Genomic DNA, 14143 nt, shown 5'->3' on the forward strand with positions numbered 1-14143 from the left:
TGAACTTTTAACATATACATGTATATGACACTATATATGGCAATGAACATATACTATATGAGGTAATGAACTTATAAAATATATATGACATTATATATGGCAATGAACATATACCATATGAGGTAATGAACTTTTAACATATACATGACTGTATATGACACTATATATGGCAATGAACATATACTATATGAGGTAATGAACTTATAATATATATATGGCACTATATACCGCAATGAACATATACTATGTGTGTAATACCATGTAATATAAGAGGAAATGAACATTTACCATAAATACAATACTATATGAGGTAATGTATAAATAAGGTAAATACAACAAGAGATCACAGAGTGATCTTGGCGCCCACCAATGTGCCATTTTTGAGTGTTCCAAAGTTCTAGACTTATTGACTAGCTCAAAGTCAAATTTCATTTCCGTACACAACACTGTGCATGTGGTCCAAATTCGAAAGCTGTAGCTTGAGAAATCTGAAAGCAGGTCACTAGGTCAATGTCAAGGTCAAAGTTCATTCCGGTACACAAAACTATGCAAGTGGTCTAAATTTGAAGGCTTGTAGCTCGAGAAATGTAAAAGTAGGTCACTAGGTCAAAATCAAGGTCAAATTTTATTTTGGAATACAAAACTATGCATGTGGTCCAAATTTGAAGCCTGTACCTTCAAAAATGTGAAAGTAGGTCACTAGGTCAATGTAAAGGTCAAAGTTTGTTTCGGTATACAAAACTATGCATGTGGTCCAAATTTGAAGGCTGTAGCTTGAAAAATGTAAAAGTAGGTCACTAGGTCAAAATCAAGGTCAAATTTTATTTCGGAATACAAAACTATGCATGTGGTCCGAAATTGAAGCCTGTACCTTAAAAATGTGAAAGTAGGTCACTAGGTCAATGTAAAGGTCAAAGTTCATTTCAGTACACAAAACTATGCAAGTGGTCCAAATTTGAAGGCTGTAGCTTGAGAAATGTAAAAGTAGGTCACTAGGTCAAAATCAAGGTCAAATTTTATTTCGGAATACAAAACTATGCATGTGGTCCAAATTTGAAGCCTGTACCTTCAAAAATGTGAAAGTAGATCACTAGGTCAATGTGAAGGTCAAAGTTTTTTTCAGTACACAAAACTATGTGGTCCAAATTTGAAGGCTGCAGCTTGAGAAATGTGAAAGTAGGTCACTAGGTCAAAATCAATGTCAAATTTAATTTTGAAACACGGAACTATGCATATGGTCCAAATTTGACGCCTGTACCTTCAAAAATGTGAAAGTAGGTCACTAGGTCAAAATCAAGGTCAAAATTTTTCCGGTGCACAAAACTATGCACGTGGTCCAAATCTGAAGGCTGTAGCTACAGAAATGTGAAAGTAGGTCACTAGGTCAAAATCAAGGTCAACTCATGTCAAGGTTCATCTTGCCACTCAATAATATACATGTGGTCCAAATTTGAAGGCTGTAGCTACAGAAATGTGAAAGTAGGTCACTAGGTCAAAATCAAGGTCAACTCATGTCAAGGTTCATCTTGCCACTTAAAAATATACATGTGGTCCAAATTTGAATGTTGTAGTTATTGACAAGAACATTTTAAAAGCTTTTCCCTATATAAGTCTATATGAACCATGAGACCCCCGGGGCGGGGCCATTTTTGACCCTAGGGGCATAATTTGAACAAACTTGGTAGAGAACCACTAGATGATGCTACATTACAAGTATCAAAGCCCTAGGCTTTGTGGTTTGGACAAGAAGATTTTCAAAGTTTTTCCCTATATAAGTCTATGTAAACCATATGACCCCCAGGGCGGGGCCATATTTGACCCTAGGGGTATAATTTGAACAATCTTAGTCGAAGACCACTAGATGATGTCACATACAAAATATCAAAGCCCTAGGCCCTGTGGCTTTGGACAAGAGGTTATTCAAAGTTTTTCCTTATATAAGTCTATATAAACCATGTGACCCCCAGGGCGGGGCCATATTTGACCCCAGAGAAATAATTTGAATAATTTTGGTAGAGGACCACCAGATGATGCTTCAAACCAAATATTAAAGCCTTAGGCTCTGTGGTTTTGGACAAGAAGATTTTCAAAGTTTTTCCCTATATAAATCTATGTAAAATATAGAAATAAACAAAGGGCCATAACTCACTCATAAATTGTTGAACCAGTCTGATTTTCAGGGGGACAAAACTAGGGTAACAATACATCATTCTGACAAAGTTTGGTCAAAATCCCCCCAGTAGTTTCTGAGGAGATGCGATAACGAGAAATTGTTAACGGAAGGACGCAAGGACGGACGTCGGACCACGGACGCAGAGTAATTTGAATAGCCCACCATCATCAGATGGTGGGCTAATAAGAGGTTCGGTAAGTACTATATGAGGTAATGAACATGTTTAGAAAATAAAATACTATATGAGGTAATGTATAAACAAGAGATCACAGAGTGATCTTGGCGCCCACCAATGTGCCATTTTTGTGTGTTCCAAATTTCAAGACTTACTGACTAGCTCAAGGTCAAATTTCATTTCCGTACACAACACTGTGCATGTGGTCTAAATTCGAAAGCTGTAGCTTGAGAAATGTGAAAGTAGGTCACTAGATCAATTTCAAGGACAAAGTGGTTTGTACACAAAACTATGCATGTGCATCAAGTTTGAAGACTGTAGTTTGAGAAATTGGAAAGTAGGTCACTAGGTCAATCTTAAGATCAAAGTTTATTTCGGTACACAAAACTATGCAAGTGGTCCAAATTTGAAGGCTGTAGCTTGAGAAATGTGAAAGTAAGTCACTAGGTCAAAATCAAGGTCAAATTTCACTTCAGAACACCAATCTACGCATGTGGTCCAAATTTGAAGCCTGTACCTTCAAAAATGTGAAAGTAGGTCACTAGGTCAAAGTCAAAGTCAAAGTTTGTTTTGGTACACAATCCTATTCATGTGGTCTAAATTTGAAGCCTGTAGCTACAGATATGTGAAAGTAGGTCACTAGGTCAATCTTAAGGTCAAAGTTCATTTCGGTACACAAAACTATGCAAGTGGTCCAAATTTGAAGGCTATAGCTTGAGAAATGTGAAAGTAGGTCACTAGGTCAAAATGAAGGTCAAATTTTATTTCGGAATACAAAACTATGCATATAGTCCAAATTTGAAGCCTGTACCTTCAAAAATGATGAAGTAGGTCACTAGGTCAATGTAAAGGTGAAAGTTTGTTTCAGTACATAAAACCATGCAAGTGGTCCAAATTTGAAGGCTGTAGCTTGAGAAATGTGAAAGTAGGTCACTGGGTCAAAATCAAGGTCAAATTTCATTTTGGAACACGAAATTATGCATGTGGTCCAAATTTGAAGCCTGTACCTTCAAAAATGTGAAAGTAGGTCACTGGGTCAATGTCAAGGTCAAAGTTTATTTCAGTGCACAAAACTATGCATGTGGTCCAAATTTGAAGGCTGTAGCTACAGAAATGTGAAAGTAGGTCACTAGGTCAAAATCAAGGTCAACTCATGTCAAGGTTCATCTTGCCACTCAAAACCATACATGTGGTCCAAATCTGAATGTTGTAGGTTATTGACAAGAAGTTTTTAAAAACTTTTCCCTATATAAGTCTATATGAACCATGTGACCCCTAGGGCGGGGCCATATTTGACCCTAGGGGGATAATTTTAACAAACTTGGTAGAGAACCACTAGACGATGCTACATTACAAATATCAAAGCCCTAGGCTTTGTGGTTTGGACAAGAAGATTTTCAAAGTTTTTCCCTATGTAAGTCTATGTAAACCATGTGACCCCCGGGGCAGGGCCATATTTGACCCTAGGGAGATAATTTGAACAATCTTAGTAGAAGACCACTAGATGATGTCACATACAAAATATCAAAGCCCTAGGCCCTGTGGTTTTGGACAAGAGGTTTTTCAAAGTTTTTTCCTATATAAGTCTATATAAACCATGTGACCCCCGGGGCGGGGCCATATTAGACCCCAGGGAAATAATTTGAATCATCTTGGTAGAGGACCACTAGATGATGCTTCATACCAAATATCAAAGCCCTAGGCTCTGTGGTTTTGGGCAAGAAGATTTTCAAAGTTTTTCCCTATATAAATCTATGTAAATTATAGAAATAAACAAAGGGCCATAACTTACTAAAAAATTGTTGCACCAGTGTGATTTTCAGGGGGACACAACTAGGGTACCAATATATCATTCTGACAAAGTTTGGTAAAAATCCCCCTGGTAGTTTCTGAGGAGATGCGATAACGAGAAATTGTTAACGGAAGGACGGACGGACGGACGGACGTCGGACCACGGACGCAGAGTGATTTGAATAGCCCACCATCTGATGATGGTGGGCTAATAAGGTAAATACATTACAATGAAATACGGTACGTACTATATGAGGTAATAAACATGTATAGTAAATACAATACTACATGAGGTAATACATACATAAGGTAAATAAAATACAAAAAGAGGTAAATTATATAAATGTATATATAAAAAAAATACAATAATGTATGAGGTAATGAACATTTACCAATGAGGTAAAGTATGTCAGGTCAATACAGTACTATCAAATAATAAAGTAATTAACAAAATATTTCCATTAATATAAAAATCAGATTGTTTAAGTGATAAAGGAGGTAAATTAAACTTTTCTGCATTCAACAATATTTTTCATCTCAAAAAGACAAAAGACACAAAAATCATCATTAATTTATGTATTTACACAAATTATGTAATGAATATAAATAAAACTATGCTGTGTAAATCTATCAAGGGATATTCACAGAGTTGTGTGTTGTGTGCCATTTGGTGGTATTTTTAGAGGGAACAATTCATGTTGATACTCTAGTGCAAGTGTCAATTTCAAAGGTACCTAATGCCCAGTTCCCAGTTTAGTTTTAATTGAATTCCCAAAGCCTGGGCTTCAATTGGGTATGAAATCCGAGTTTGCTAATACAATGACCTTTGACCTAAAGACTCCAAAAACATATCTACTATTCATAATCAATCTCCTATGAAGCTGTAGACCAAACTGTTCTGTAGAAAGCATTTTTAGACCCGAGTTGACAGTGACACTGACCTTTGACCTACTTACTCAAAGATACGGCCCCGTCCAGATATTGATAAAAAAACACTCTAAAAGGTCATGATGGACTTGACCTTTGACCACAGATCCCAGGTACAACACTTAGAACATACAAATTTATACCCAGGAAAAAAGGAAATTCACGGTCAAGAAATTAGGGTTGTGGGTAGACATGAAAATGGAACACTGAATATGACGTAACAATTGTAATATAATTATGTGCCGTGCATAAGCCTTTCTATTTCTAATGCCATAACCTTTTACACGAAACCAAGACCCATTTTACATATTCTATTGTGTAATGATTGCATATACACAGAATGTAGTTATATGCAACATAGAATGCAGATATTTTATGCTAATATAGCTTTATACCAAAAAAAAAAAATAATAATAAAACGCAAATAAAGGTAAAGCAATGCATAAGCCACTGATAGAGTGGATCATACACATGAAAGCAAAAATGTGTACAATGATCTTGCATCTGTAGATAACCACCTCCTCGTCAGTTCATGCTTTTCTAGGTGGATTGTCTATCTATTACCTATTGCATTATACACTGTGGTTAAGCATGAGAAACCCATGCTAGCAAGTATTGATTAACCAACTTAAAATAGCTTACAAAGCCTGGGTCCATACTTTCATCAATGATAAATGTCTGAAACTATGTCTTAGATTTAAGAATGCCAAATATTCAATTTGCCATGCTTCTGTCTGTGCCAAATTTATATAACTGAAATTTTACCAAGCTATCCTCAGCTGCAGACTGCACATTCATACAAAGTTCCATAACAATCTGAATCAATTAAAAACTGAGCAAAAGGAAATTTTAGCACTTAGAAATCTATGTCTATATTTCAGACATTTAACACCGACAGATATGGGCGATTGATAGTTTCGAACAAAATTATAACAAAGTTATTTTTAGTGTATATTGTCACTGTTCGTCAAATATCTTGTACAAGTTTCAGTAATAATTTTGGAGACTTGAAAATTCAGGATTTTCTCATGTAAGCACACTTCAGATTCATTTTTGGTCTGGTATTTTCCCAGATAATATAAACATAGTAACACCATCGAAATTCAGGAATAAAAAGTTCTAGGCTTAAACTGACATACAGATTTTTGAAGAACAGTGACAGTATATGGGATAGGACGTCACAGGGCAATGTTAGTGTCGTGAGTTTCAGCTCCTGATATTTGGTTGTACGTGGTCTTACATCCATTAACAATCTCACCTTTTTGGAGTGGCTCTGTTCCTTGTCCTAATTTAAGTGAGCAATAAATAAAAAGTACAACAGTATTTTATAACTTTCCTTTCAATAAAAATTGAGTCAATGCTTCTATTGGGAAATAGGAAATATATGCATTTAAATGAAAAAGACACTAAAATTAAAATGCAGTCAAACCTGCACTATACAAACCATCTAAGTAGCAACCACTAAGCTATAACGACTATTTCTGAACACAGACAACTTCTCAATAGAGACCACACGGTTATAAAGGCCACCAATCAATAGAAACCACCTCACTATAATGACTACTGCTCAATACAGACAACCTGGCTATAAAGACCACCTTTCAATAGAGACCACTTGACTATAAAGACCACCTTTCAATAGAGAATACCTGACTATAAAGGGTGCCTCTCAATAGAGATCATCCTGCTACAAAGGCCATCTCAACAGAGACTATCTGCCTACTAAGACAGCTCTCCAAAGCACTGATGAAATGGGTCATCACCCATAAAACTTCTTAAATCTTCTATACATTCTTATGTCCAAATTTCAAATAAATCATGACAATCAATCATTTAATTTCATTTTTCAAGTACAACTTGCCAAAGAGATTGATATAAGACCTTAATACTAAGATTTTTTTCTGTTTTATTTTGCATTTATTTTAAACAGTTGACTTGCTGTCTGAACAAAACTGTTTAGCATGGAAAATTTATTTCCCAAGATGATATATGAAAGATAATAAATGAATAACAACCAGTGTTTCTCCCATAAATTTCAGATTTATTTTCAAAATGCTATAATTCGAAAAGAGAAAACTGCAAATTTCTGTCATATAAATCTATCACATTCTATATAATCATCAAGACAATGAAAACTCCAGTAAATGGACGTGATCATCGCTACTATACAGTTAAGACATTTTCCGTTGTAAAGTCTGTCAAAAATGAGAATGAAGCTTCTTATTCCAGATTTATTTCCATTTTAGGACTGCACTTACGATGCAAAAAACCACTGTGAATTAAGACATATAAAATATGTACATACAGAATTAACTTCTTACATATCGGATCAATCCAGTTTCTAAAGTTGTCTAGTATACATGATGGCATTTAGTCTTTCAACGATAATTCCATTTCTATTTTTAGCAATTAATTACTGATTTTCCAAAAGTTTTCATTCTTTATAATCATTGTTCATGCACCTGTATGGTAAAACAAGAAACTGCGTTCAATAAACGCTTGATGCCCCCAGTGGCATCTTTGTCGACAGATTTTGAACCTAAGTCCAAAACGAGGTCAAGGTCAAGGTCAAACTGAGGTCAGGTGATGTTTGAAAATGAGGAATGGTCATAGTTTACATCTGTATTAGTATCAATTCATTCTTGTAAGGGGTATTGATGCTAGCCGGAACGGTCCCATTTGGTTAACCAAGAGATGGCAGATAAAGCAACCTAAGTCCAAAACGAGGTCAAGGTCAAACTGAGGTCAGGTGATGTCTTAAGATGAGGAATGGTCACAGGTTACATCTGCATAAGTATCAAGTAATTCTAAGTAAGGGGTATTGATGCTAGATGAAACAGTCCCATTTGGTTAACCTGGTACAGACGGACCCATCAGTAGATGCTGGGGGCATAAAAATGTAATTTAGGTTGCAAAATATATTTCCAAAATCTGATATTTCTAATTCTACTGCATGAAGAAAGCAACTTCATGTGTGTTCATACAACTCTGGTGCCTTCACTTCCTTTCACAGTACAGCTATAAGTTACTTGTTGCCAATGCAAAACTAAATAAATTTTCATTCTAAATTATGAGTCATCAGGTGCAGTTTGGTGGGGGCAGGGTAAGTACCACACAGTATCAACAACATTCCTGTAAAGGTTCAAGTCTCCAGGTCAAATGCCTTTCTGGACCCTTGCAACACAAACTTTCAAGCCCTTAATGCGTATTTTCACTAGGTCAAGAGCCATAACTCTGTTGTTGTGGTATGAAGTCAAAACCAAAACCCCACCACAGCTTGACATGCTATAAAAACCTCTAACGTTTTATCATTCTATGTCAAATACTTTTTGAGATATGTGCAGCACAAACTTCTAGGCCATAACTCAGGCCGGAAGGAATGTAATCCTAAACAAAACGCAGCACCAACTTCTAGGTCATAACTCAGGCTGGATGGAGTGTAATCCTAAACAAAACGCAGCACAAACTTCTAGGTCATAACTCAGGCTGGATGGAGTGTAATCCTAAACAAAACGCAGCACAAACTTCTAGGTCATAACTCAGGCTGGATGGAGTGTAATCCTAAACAAAACGCAGCACAAACTTCTAGGTCATAACTCAGGCCGGATGGAGTGTAATCCTAAACAAAACGCAGCACAAACTTCTAGGTCATAACTCAGGCCGGATGGAGTGTAATCCTAAACAAAACGCAACACAAAAACAATTTTCTACACATGAAATTTTCAAAATTTCTAGAATGATGCTCTAGATTTCTGACATACTGTTTGATCCTGCAAACCTGTAACAAGGTTCTCTGTGAATTGTGGCTATATTTTTCCAGATTCAGGTACTAACAATACAGCATTCTAACCCTTACCCTGCTAAATTTCTATAATGGACTTGTCCATCTTTCAATTTGTCCAGTACCATTAACTGTTAAAAAGGGTGTATACCATAAAGATACTGACTAATTGGCAAACAGTGCAGATCATGATCAGACTGGACTGGTTGCAAAGGCAGGATCAATTGTGTCCAGCATAAAAAGGGCTAACTATCTCCAAGACTAGACGAAGGATATTTTCAAATTTTCAAAATTTCTTAAATAACCTCAATTTAATGGCCAAAACATTTTTTCTATAGTAAAAATATGGCAAAATCATTATTTCAAAAAAAACATTCTTTTAGATACCACTAGTATTACCAAATTTTCCCAATATCCTGAAAGTTTTAAAATAATCCATTAACAAATAAAGTCAAAATTGATTTTTTTTGTTTTCAATATTTACAATGGAAAATAACACATCAAAATCATTTTTTGAAAATCAATTCAAAACTCTAATCTAGATACAGTGGAAACTCAATACCTCAAACTCTCTTATCACAAAATTTTGTCTATCTTGAAGACATTTTCAAGTCCCATTCAGAAAACATGAGCACAAAACATCATTTTAAGTAGAACTTTGGGTATCTCGAAGTAAAATGGTCAATCCCTTTGAATTTGAGATACCAAGTTTCAACTGTATTTTGAAAATTTTAGAAGTTCCTATTATCTCCCTAGAAGTTGTTTCACATTAATGGTATTGTTTTAAGAAAAGCCTTGTTACAGAAAACGTGGATCCAACAGTAACTCTTCTAATGACTAAAACTAGAAAATTACATTCAGAGTCATGCAATTATGTTTTCAAAATGGCATACATAGGTTATACTTAGAAAACAGTCTGAAGAATGCAAATTGATGCTTTCCCTTCTAACAGATTATATACGATAATGGTAATAACACAGGCTGTCTTACCAGGAATGACCCCTAATAATACAGGAAGGTTTCAGTATACTAAATGAGTTAACTGACATTTTTTTCTCCTGTACAATTAGGCATATTAGGTTTCAAGAAAAGATGATAATTACAACACCTAAGTGAGAATCTGTGTTTTTCACTTCATTTCTCCTGAAAAAGTCTGTACTAGTGTCATAACTTTGTAGACACTTTAATGACAATAGTGGCTCAAACATGAGACCTCTGGACTGACCAGCCAGCACCTTATAATTTAGTTCTACTCCCCTTATTTACAGTTGCAACAAAACTTGGAGTGAGCTCTGGAATATCTTAACCCTTACCCTGCTATATTTGTAAAATGGACTGGTCCATCATTCAATTTGGGCAGCACCACTTATTATTCAAAGGGGTGTTCACTGAAAATTTTTACTGACTGAATAGCAAACAGTGCAGACCATCATCAGCCTGCACAGATGTGCAGGCTGATCTTGGTCTGCACAGGTCACAAAGGCAGAATCACTTGCCGCCAGCAGACTAAAAGTTAAAATCATTCATATCTGTAGGGGACTAATTTTCATAGATCTCAAAGTTAAGTCATGAAATTTAATCCCGAGGAATCATATTTCATCTAAAACCACGAAATTTCATGCCCAAAAAATTTAGATTTCAGAGTATAAAAAGTACTGCTTATACTGACAGACAGCAGAAGGCAGAAAAGCTGTTATATTAGTATGAAATATTTGTAAAAACCTTTTTTTGTGGAAATATTTTTCTTCAACATTTCAAAACTATACAGTATTACTTTGCAAAAATTCATTTGAAAATTATTTCATACCAAATGCAAATTATACAAGATAGAATTTTTACAACCTTTTTCTAGAAAAAAAAATGTTAAAAAGCATCCATTTAAAGCCTTTCATCTGATATCATTCCATAAGAGTTTAACCTGGCAGCTGCAGAGTAGTTGCTGGCCAAATCTTACAACATACTAGCAAGATTGCCTCTTTAATTTGAAAGTGGAGTGACTTTATTAATAACCTTCTGAGGTTCAACTTGCAAGATGAAAATTTTTGTTTTTAAGCATGTAGACTTACATGCAGACAGCAAATTGATTAAATTCATCAGACTATTTCAGCAGACACCTACTGTTATACAAAGAATATTATTACACAGCTGCTTACATGTTGTCACGGCAACCTGTCTTACAATGTAATATAAATTTTCAAGTTATAACAGCGGGTCCTAAATCAGAAGTAAATATATCTCACCTCATTCATGTTCACATGTGCTATGAACGTCTTTCCTTCAAAGGCCAACTTTTTAATCTGAGACCTGCAAAATTGAGAAAACAGATATATGTAAATCAGTATTAGTTTCCCTTTTTCTGTCTACATAACACAAGCTCTCCAATTGCTACACTATTTCCGTAGACACAAATCACGCTGGCTGTCAAGACGAACTATTTTGGACTAGAGAGAAGTTCCCTGTGAAAAAGTCTCAAAGAAGACTTTGACTTCACATTTTTTCGTGTGACTAAAATTTCGCTATTGTTTTAAACAGTCTAAGAACATGTATGCAATAATTTTTCCCATAAAAGTAAGTATGTTTTCAAAAGAAAATATTTTTTCAAAATGAAAGCAAGCATAAAATTAGCTAAAATTAATACCTAACCAATACGTACTAACATTACACTACTGTGCAATAATTTCTTCACAAGTGTTTTCATTAATTTCTTTTTACAAACTTGATAAAAAATCTCTTACCATTTATAAATCTGTGTACGTCTGCTACCATGGAAGGTCATGATACCTTGATGTGTCACACCCAGGTACATCTGGTTACCCTTCTGATCCTGAAACAACATGGATAGAAATAGAACATTGGGTGCTAACAGTCAGTTCCATGCAGTGACAAATTCGTACTGGTCAAATTGTACAAACTTTTCAATTCTTTTTCATGAATGCAATTTTATGTGTCAGCTTTCATGTTTTACTTAGGTAGTACTGTGTAAATAACTAAATAAATCTTCAACTCTGAAGACAGATACAAATACATGTAAAAAAGAACAAGCAGAAAAAGGTTATTAAAGCTTTGATAGAATATAAACACCAGTTTTCTCTTTTCCTTGTATTTTAATTTCTGATTTAAATGTTGGAAGAAGACTCCAGCTGCCCCTCATGTTATTGTTTCATGTACGAGCCTAGGTAGAACTACCAACCTCTGAAGGACTTAAACCCACTGTGGTAAGGGTCAACTAATTGGAAGACCTAAATAACTTGGCCAAGGAGGCCAGAAGCATAGAAAAGAACAATAAAAACAAGAGCTGTCACTATTGGTGACAAATGCCTCCGAAGCGTGCCCAAGAATGTTACAGTTGTCTGCGAAAAAAAAAATCACACATCATTTCGTGACCTTGACCCGAGAGACCTGGGTCAAAAGTGTGACACACCTCAATATGGTTAACATTTGTGTCAAATTATTTTCAAATTCCTTGATAAGTGGCAGAATTATGGACCAGACAAGAAACACCTTTGACTTCTAAGTGTGACCTTGAACTTGGAGCTAGGGGTCTAGGTCTTGCACAGGACAAGTCATCTCAATATGGGAAACATTTATGCCAAGTTATTTTAAAATCCCTTCATCAATGGCAGAGTTATGGACTGGACAAGAAACAGACTATGTTAACCTTGAACCTCTAAGTGTGACCTTGACCTTGGAGCTAGGGGTCTGGATCTTGTGCACGACACGTTGTCTCATTATGGGGAACATTTGTGCCAAGTAATTTTAAAATCCCTTTATCAATGGCAGAGTTATGGACCAAACACGAAACAGACCCTGTTAACCTTTAACCTCTGTGACCTTGACCTTGGAGCTAGGGGTCTTGGTCTTGGGCATGACACGTCGTCTCATTATGATGAACATTTATGCCAAGTAATTTTAAAATCCCTTCATGGATGGCAGAGCAACAGTCTGGACAAGAATTTACACGGACACATGGACTGACAGATGGACAGTGCGATTTTAATATGCCCAACTTCAGGAGCAGAAAAAAGACAGAAATGCTCACCTTTACTTTATGTGGGTCCACACCGTACGTGTCGAGGGACGCTGCTTTCTTGAGGAAGTTCGCCTCAGCTTCTGCAGGTACTTGACCCCTAGAATCAAAATAAAGTAACTGAGTATAAGATCTGTGTCAAAAATGCAATGAAAGCCCATTAAATCTGTAAGAAGATTCTTTGGAAGCATAGAACACAAGCAAGCAAATTAACAACAGACTAGGTTGGATTGAGTCTGTTCATTAATGGCAATGAAAAATGCACCTAGCACTGACATATGCCAAAGTCTTTTATAACATTTGTACTGTTACAATGGCAATCTGTAAATATTCTAGTTACACTTCTATTCCCGACTTGGAATGACGCTAAAATGAAATTCTGGAAAGCTTATTTCTTGACATCTGACAGCAGAACTATTAAACAAACCACAGACATCATCTTTAAAAGCTAGATCATAGCCAATTGATCATCTGTCAAGAATTATGCAAATGTTTTAGTTTATAGAACTATTGACCAGATATGCTTTTTTTCTAATTTCTGCCATAAACAACTGATAAATTTGTGGGCAAGCAAATCTTGGAATTCAATATAAAATGTTTTGTGAGAGTGCGATGCAGTCACGTTTATACACCACTCAGATTATGGCCTTTCCCGTGCCCAAATCTTTATGAAATTTTTTTCTTGGTTATTCTGCGATATGAGCTCAGAAACTGTTACAATTTCAAGCTAATTGGACAGGGATATTTTTACTGACAACCAAAAAACTTAACCATCGACACATGTTACTTAAGTATCAATTATAAATCTAAAACAGGGAGGCACAAAGTGTCAGGGATAAAGTGTCTTGACTTCTGATCGGGAGGTCATAGAACCATATCCGGACAGGCAAAGCCTCTACAATCCCTTCTAAGACATGACAACTAGGAAGCAGTCATCACATGTAGCGAGGAAAAGTTGTGAGACCTATCTCTAAAACTGAGGTAAATTAAATTAATGTTTACCAATAGATCTTTTTTCAACCTCATGCCAGGCATTTTTCAAAATTTTGAATATTAATTCCTATCTTATGAGCAGCATATACAATATACCCAGCCTCTCCACCATGAAGAGTGTTATCAGGAGGCCAACTTATATAGAGCTGCATAGAAAAGTAGGTAAAAAAAAACTAAGTTGAACAGAGGCTTTGATGTGGAATTTTTAGCATCAGGAGTCCATGGTCAGTCACTACACTCCCTCCCTTTCTGTTTCTTATAATGAAGATTGCATTC

The 14143-nt window shown here is 35.7% G+C and overlaps 1 protein-coding gene across 6 annotated transcripts in view; it reads right to left on the minus strand.

Moving 5' to 3' along the window:
• Positions 1–14143, minus strand: part of LOC128558937 (FERM domain-containing protein 5-like) — a 121475-nt gene that overhangs the window by 18984 nt on the left and 88348 nt on the right. For 5 of the 6 annotated variants that reach the window (XM_053549327.1, XM_053549324.1, XM_053549326.1 and 2 more), the window contains exons 7-10: positions 12887–12974; positions 11583–11671; positions 11088–11151; positions 6325–6351 (exon numbers count right to left, since the gene is read on the minus strand). In XM_053549327.1, the coding sequence (XP_053405302.1) occupies positions 6325–6351; positions 11088–11151; positions 11583–11671; positions 12887–12974 (268 nt within the window). The remainder of the gene's footprint in view (positions 1–6324; positions 6352–11087; positions 11152–11582; positions 11672–12886; positions 12975–14143) is intronic. The other variant, XM_053549325.1, reaches the window with a different exon arrangement.

The sequence above is a fragment of the Mercenaria mercenaria genome, chromosome 8 (genome assembly GCF_021730395.1).
Source record: "Mercenaria mercenaria strain notata chromosome 8, MADL_Memer_1, whole genome shotgun sequence".
Classification (NCBI taxonomy): Eukaryota; Metazoa; Mollusca; class Bivalvia; order Venerida; family Veneridae; genus Mercenaria; species Mercenaria mercenaria.